This window comes from Metschnikowia bicuspidata (genome assembly GCF_001664035.1).
Source record: "Metschnikowia bicuspidata var. bicuspidata NRRL YB-4993 chromosome Unknown METBIscaffold_9, whole genome shotgun sequence".
Classification (NCBI taxonomy): Eukaryota; Fungi; Ascomycota; class Pichiomycetes; order Serinales; family Metschnikowiaceae; genus Metschnikowia; species Metschnikowia bicuspidata.
In genome coordinates, this window is record NW_017387739.1 from 93,293 (window position 1) to 100,379 (window position 7,087).

Here is a 7,087-nt window from a genome sequence, read left to right on the forward strand (position 1 = left end):
GAATTACTGGATCAGGCCATTCATGCTTAAAGTCAGATCGCGTCCTAGGCGAGCGGTTCCGGGTCACCATACAGAACAGCTCACTTGTAGAAATTGGCCACCGCGCAACGACTCTCCATTCATGTCATGCAGGAGTTCCTGGCAATGGAACATTCATTCAGGCATGAGACAACCGTAACTTTTGCCGATGTGGAACGAGAGTTCAGGGTGTTTTATTGTTCTTTTTATAGACACAGTAATGTTGACAGATCGATCCGGCGGTATAATTTTCCATGCCACCAGGTTAAACAAATCAGGGTAGACGATCGACCTTCTGCACCCCGCTTTGTTGTTTCTCCGAAAGTTTTGCCAATTTCATCATCCGTTTCTTAATTTAATCTTTTATTTTTTTTTTTTTTGGGCACGTTGAGGGCACGGGTGTGTACCTAAACCGCGACCCGCGGCCCTCACAAATAAAGCCCGCCTCACCTCCCCGCCGAACTCTTGCTTCTTTCTTTCCATAGCATCAAAATGAAGAAACACACCAAAACCCAGTCTTCCTATGTATGTTGCTTTTTGTAACCAAAAAATTCATTGCCAACCTTCTAGCACTATTTATTAGCCTTGTGTGGCAATTGTGTGTATGGAGCCAAGATCTCACCAAATCCCCGCCCATGTTCCCTAGGTTCAAGCCATGTGTGCTTTCGCACTTGCTCACGCTTTGACATTGGGTCAAGGGGTGTTTTCGAAAATGACTGCCATTTTATCCTTTCAATTCTATCAAGGCGGTCTGCTGGAAAATCCGTCTGCGATAAAAAAGCAGCCTTTGATTCGCTCCTGCTGCATGTTCTGGTCGAATTATCGTCCACCCCCCTCTCACGTGATTCTACCTTCAGCTACTAACAAATCATAGGCCTTTGACAACACCGCCACCACCATGGCTGCGTCGCTGATGCGTAACGCGTTGAACAATTTGGCCGACACTGTGGGCAACAAGGACGAGCAAAGCCGGTTCGAGAACGAAATGGACTCTTTTTTCGCGTTGTTCAGAAGATACGTCGCCGACAAGGCGTCTGGTTCCACATTGGAATGGGACCGCATCAAGTCTCCCAGCCCCAGTGAGGTCGTTCAATACGCAGACTTGCCTGAGGCACCCGAGAAAGAGACCAGCAACTTGGCCAAGTTGGCTGTATTGAAATTTAACGGTGGTTTGGGTACATCCATGGGCTGCGTGGGCCCCAAGTCGGTCATTGAGGTGAGAGACGGCAACACCTTCTTGGACTTGTCTGTCAGGCAAATCGAGCATTTGAACCGCAGGTACGACACGGACGTTCCACTCTTGTTGATGAACTCCTTCAACACGGATGCAGATACCGCCAAAATCATCAAGAAGTACTCGGGCCACAGAATCCGTGTGCAAACATTCAACCAATCGCGCTACCCCAGAATCTTCAAGGACTCTTTGTTGCCCGTGCCGGAATCTTTTGACGACGACTTGGAGACGTGGTATCCTCCAGGACATGGTGACTTGTTTGAAAGTTTAGTTTCCTCTGGCCAGTTGGACGCGCTCTTGGCCCAGGGAAGAGAGATTTTGTTCGTGTCTAACGGAGACAACTTGGGTGCCACTGTCGACACCAACATGTTGAACCACATGATTGAGACTGGCGCTGAATACCTCATGGAATTGACCGACAAGACCAGAGCTGATGTCAAGGGTGGTACTTTGATCAATTATGACGGCCAGGTCAGATTATTGGAAATTGCACAGGTGCCCAAGGAGCACGTTGAGGAGTTCAAGAGTATCAAGAAGTTCAAGTACTTCAACACCAACAACTTGTGGATCAACTTGAAGGCAGTCAAGAGATTGGTTGAGAGTAATAGCATCGAGTCTGAGATCATCCCCAACAATAAGACGATCTCAAAGGGCTCATCAGACATCAACGTCGTACAGTTAGAGACAGCGGTCGGTGCTGCCATCAGGCATTTCCAAGGCGCTCACGGTGTTGTGGTGCCTAGGTCCAGATTCTTGCCAGTCAAGACTTGTTCAGACTTGCTCTTAGTGAAGTCTGACTTGTTTTACCTCGAGCACGGTGCATTGAAATTGGATCCTACAAGAGACGGGTTCTCTAATCCATTGATCAAATTAGGCTCACACTTTAAGAAAGTTAATGATTTTCAAAAGAGACTTCCCCACATGCCTAGGATCTTGGAATTGGACCATCTCACCATCACTGGTAACGTGAAGTTGGGTAGAAATGTGACCTTGAAAGGTACGGTAATCATTGTTGTCAACGACAATGACTCTATCGAAATTCCAAACGGTTCCGTATTGGAAAACGTTGTCGTGACTGGAAACTTGCGTATCTTGGAGCATTAGAATCGTACATACAAAAACCCTATAAATATATTCAGCGCAGCTTTATAGCTATCTAACCAATTTAAGTCTTCATGTGATTCTTCCCAATCCCCGTTTGTTCCCCAATACAGGGGCAAATATGTTGCGGCAGCCGAGAACTTAATCACAGGTTCAATGTCCCCTATTAAGGACTGAAATTCACTACCAGTATGCTTTTGAGGTATTCAAATGATTACCCATTATGGAAAAGAATCTCATGGATAAAATCATGAGAGTTAAGAAATCATTTACAGAAAGGTAAACAAACCAAAATCCGAGGTGACATCATTGGGAATTATTGTAGTTCGTCTGTTTCCAGCAAATGTCGCAAGGTTTATTCATGCCTTGAAAAAATGAAACTCGTTCATTACCATATTTTTTGGTTCCTAAATTTCTTATTCATTGTGAAGGAATAATCTCCAAGAATTAAAATATCCTTTCAAATGTGTTCTACCGATAAATAAGATAGTGCATTAAATTTAAACTTGCATCCGAGAATTTCGTCAACAGCATGTCGCGCGCATGCATTGTGCTCGAAGAATGATTATCGGGGAGTGATGGATCTCAAATTATTTCTTTTTACGAATTACCTCTTGTACAATTTGCAAACAAACATGTATTACGAAGGCAGCTGATTTGGCTAAAGGTAAATAGTCATTGATTCTTGTCTTTTTTTGTAATATGTCCTGGAGGCAAGTACCTCAATTGGGCACTTGTTTAAAACCTTTAGATCTAAATTCTTTCTGGCTTCACTATGGAAATCATTCTGTGAGGCAGTTCTAAGAATCTCTTAGAGCCATAATAAAATCTTGCTCAGTTATTACAGATTTCAATGGTGTACATATCTCAAGGGAGCTGAGTCGCATCGAGGCAAAATTTTGGTGCACAATAGCGTTTTTAGCATCAGCAAGTTTCAGAGCTAAAGCCCGAGTTCAGGGCCCACATAAATCAACATATATACAACATACAGGACCGTAGCTCCTTGATTTAGAAGCTGTAATTTTTCACAGATGGCATGATTATTCAAAGACCAGCCTCAATTCATAAAAGAGTATTCTTAAAAATGGAAACGGTGTGCTGTTTGAAGTATAGCTCGCTGGAACGAAGTGCTTTGCTATTGAACTGCTCAAACCTAACTAAGGAATTGATGAATATGAATTCTGGGAGGCGAGGTGAGGAAAAAAACTGAAAGAGTGAAAACAAAAAGCGTAAAGAGTGAAAGCAAAATATGTAAAGAGTGGAGCTAGGTATTTATTTTGCTTGGTTCTTTTAAATACTTCCAAAGCTAAAGAAGAAAGATTTTATTGGAAAGGACTTTGGGGTTCGTGATAGTGCCAAGCGACTGCGAAGTATGAGCTGCGTATTCGAAATCACTTTGACTCTGTTTTGAAAGCGACGATCCTCCCACATACAAATTAAATGTAAACTTACACGTACTGAAGGAGCTAACTCCACTTAAGTAACTATTCGGGAGAAGGAGTAGGGCATGACGAACAGGGCCGAATCCTTCTGCAGGTTACATGCACAATGCCCGAATGCTCGATGATATGGGTTAGTTACAGTCACGTGACTAAATCTCTTTTTACCCCACATTCGGACACGTGATTCAAAATTTCCGAGCCGCGTGAACAACATCAAGACTCTTGTATATTTTTCGTGGAAACACTCAGAAGCACTCTCGGCTCCAGTTTCAAGAATCTAGGCTCTTCATTGCGACAAAAAGAACTATTTGCTGAGTGTTTGATCTCAGGATTTGAAGAAATGCTAAAGCTCGAGGATATATGCTCGAAGTATGTGACTGCAAAAGACGGTGCTGATGTGCCTGATATCAATGCGGTTATAGCAGGATACACTGACAGAAACCAAACGAAGTTCCTTTCTGCAAAAGGAGTCAAGAATATAAATACAGGTGCGAGGGCTTCAACAGATGATATTTTGTGTTTTTTTAGTTGCACGAAACCCATGACTGCGATGGCAGTACTCATCCTATGGGAGCGGGGACGAATTGAGTTGGATGTACCAGCAAAACGATACCTCCCGGTACTCAGTCGCTTTGGTGTTATTGAAAATGATCAGATTGATCCAAAAACTGGAGATTTAAAATCTGTACCAAAGCTTCCCGATACAGATATCACCATAAGACACCTTTTGCTTCACACCTCTGGGTTCGCGTACACCTTTACCAATGTTGACTATTTAAAGATCATTTCGAAAAAGCGGCTATTCTCTCCTCTGCTTCAATTGTTCAGTCCCTCAAATATGCCACTTGTTTTTGAGCCAGGGTCTGACTGGATTTATGGACACAGCTATGACTGGCTTGGCCTTATCGTCCAGGCAGTTTCGGGCAAAAAGCTATCTGAATTCTTAATTGAAAACGTGTTTTCAAGAGCTGCAATGACAAGCTGCACTTTTAAAGTAAGTGAGCCACTGAATATGATATGTTTACATGATAAGTCCAAAGGCAGCTTGAAGTTGTATGAAAAAAAACTCTCTGTTCCTCTTATTTCAGAAATTGATATGGGTGGTCAAGGCTGTTTCGGCACTGTAGGTGATTATTTGAAATTCATGAGGATTTGGCTCAACCACGGGATAAGTCCCGATACTGGGGCGCGTATATTGACTAAAAAAACAGTCGAATATGCGGTGCAGAATCATCTTCCAGCAGGCCAAGCTACAAACTTCCCCATACCATTTTCGGACCAAAGTAATGGCTATAGCTTGGCTGGATGTGGCTACAGTGGTAAAGAAGTGGAGACAGGACGACCAGTTGGTGCTTTGTACTGGGCAGGGCTTGGCAATTTATACTTCTGGATGGATATAAAAAATGGATGTGCTGGATTTTGGGGATGTCAGATTTTGCCCTACATGGATAGCAGTTGCATCAAAGGCTTCAAGGAGTTTGAAAAAGCAGTTTACCTCAAGTATGTGGGAAGCCAGACAAAGCTTTAAAAATTGAGATGAACAAGCATTCTTTGAAAATTTTCAATCTTATGCTTCAAAAATTGCATTGGAAACGCATAGTGGTCAAAATCCCATACCTGATGAACATCATAAAAGCTGCTTAAATGTGTAAACATATTGATGGAGTCCCTTGAGGCGTACCATAAATATAAAGAATATTAAATTAATTTGTTGTAGCTGACATAAATATCTCCTCAAACATTGTGTTTCATGCTGTCCTTTGAATAATGATCCGTCAGAAAGACTAATACACTCAAGCTGAAACCATGAAGCTGACCAGTTTGCTTTTCTGGAGGCTTACCTTATAAATGGAACAGGAAGTTGAATCTCTTGTAAAGAAGAGCTCTACAAACAAGGTGCCCTATTTCATCTGAGGTTCTGACGTTTTGAATTACTTTCAGCCTTTCGACACAAATTTGCTCAGGTATCATTGCTCAGAAAAGAATCGTTCAATTTACGCTTCATGTTTTCTGCGGAGGGGTAAAACATGGCTTTGACTCTTGCTAGTTTTCAAGAATGTGTCGTTTTGCCGCCATATTTTGGTCTTGTCTCTTGCACCGAGCATTTTGCCTTTTGAGTAGTCGGAATTCTTCCCTGTACTCCTTCTTCATTTGCTAGCGTATTAGTGATTTCCCTGAAGAAATGACGCATTTATTGTTGAACGCTAGCTCAGGTGCATATGTTTTTTGAATATAAGAGTATGTGAATCGGAATATCCGAGTCGGTTGTATTCAGCCTTATGCTATCATTAGTAAGTTGCAAAGATAGAGTTCTTAATATGTCTTTTAGCTGCTTTCAGCATTCTGATAAGGTATAACAAGATTTTGGTCTTAAACCGTTTGGAAAGTTTTTTAAATTACGCCGTATGAAGATTATGAGATCGTTCCGTCAATTTTTTTTTTGACGTGCCAATTTCCGGGGACCTAAACTACTTCTGAGGTTTGCAGGAAGGGTGTAATCTGACCTCTTCCGTCAATCACTACCTGGAAATTCCCTTTTGACAAACATCTGCTTACGTATTTATCCCGAAATCATCAGCTCCCAAAATAGGCTGCTTCTCTATCGGGTATTTGATTCCTTTTCTTAGAAGAAAAATTATGATGTGGAAATTGATGTCGTGTACAGCTTTGCATTCATAACACATGGTTTGTAGATCAAATCAAGGAAATGGGCAAGGTTACTTTAAAAAGTATTGGGAGAACATTTCTAAGATAATTTTCATATCTTATTCTCTACTGGATCTTTCAGAGGTTATCACTCTTGGGGGAGAGGCCACTGAGTAATAAAGGCTGTTTGCTGCGACGATAAGACTGACAAGCCTATCTTAATATCCTTGATACTGAGAGAATACGGTATTAGCAAATATTCATTTTTTTCTTTTTTTTGGTGATAATCTACTCTTCCGTAATAAGGCCTCCTAGTCTTAAACTTCTCTCTTTTTGGTGAATTAATCTGATTAGAGGAACAAAACTTAAACAAAAAAATATAATAATGTTAGGGACTTCACGGGACATAGGCGTTATGTATTACTATTTGATCACTGGTCTCTAGAACTCTACAGGAGTTCTATTCCACCTTTATATACTTTACCCAGAGGTCACGTGGACGGAACCTTTAGAACTCGAAAGAATATTCTATGAGTTGTCTAGAATGATATCTGACGGAACTCACAGTAATGGAAGTGCATATAGCCATATATGCGCTTACAAGGACCATCAGTGTCAAGCTGATACCAGGGACCTTACAAATTAA

The 7,087-nt window shown here is 41.6% G+C and overlaps 2 protein-coding genes across 2 annotated transcripts; both read left to right on the forward strand.

Annotated features, from left to right (window-relative positions):
• The first annotated feature begins 523 nt into the window (after nt 1-523).
• Nucleotides 524-2,374, forward strand: UGP1 (UTP glucose-1-phosphate uridylyltransferase). Its single transcript, XM_018856389.1, has 2 exons — nt 524-543; nt 893-2,374. Exon 2 carries the CDS (start codon nt 917-919, stop codon nt 2,354-2,356), a length of 1,440 nt encoding a protein of 479 aa, XP_018709368.1. The 5' UTR covers nt 524-543; nt 893-916; the 3' UTR covers nt 2,357-2,374.
• A 1,639-nt stretch (nt 2,375-4,013) lies between these two features.
• Nucleotides 4,014-5,526, forward strand: METBIDRAFT_33738 (uncharacterized protein). Its single transcript, XM_018856390.1, has one exon. It carries the CDS (start codon nt 4,136-4,138, stop codon nt 5,321-5,323), a length of 1,188 nt encoding a protein of 395 aa, XP_018709369.1. The 5' UTR covers nt 4,014-4,135; the 3' UTR covers nt 5,324-5,526.
• Nucleotides 5,527-7,087: the final 1,561 nt, after the last annotated feature.

Coding starts and splice junctions, on each gene's coding strand:
- UGP1 (XM_018856389.1), top strand. CDS start 917: ATGGCTGCGTCGCTGATGCGTAACGCGTTGAACAATTTGGCCGACACT.
- METBIDRAFT_33738 (XM_018856390.1), top strand. CDS start 4,136: ATGCTAAAGCTCGAGGATATATGCTCGAAGTATGTGACTGCAAAAGAC.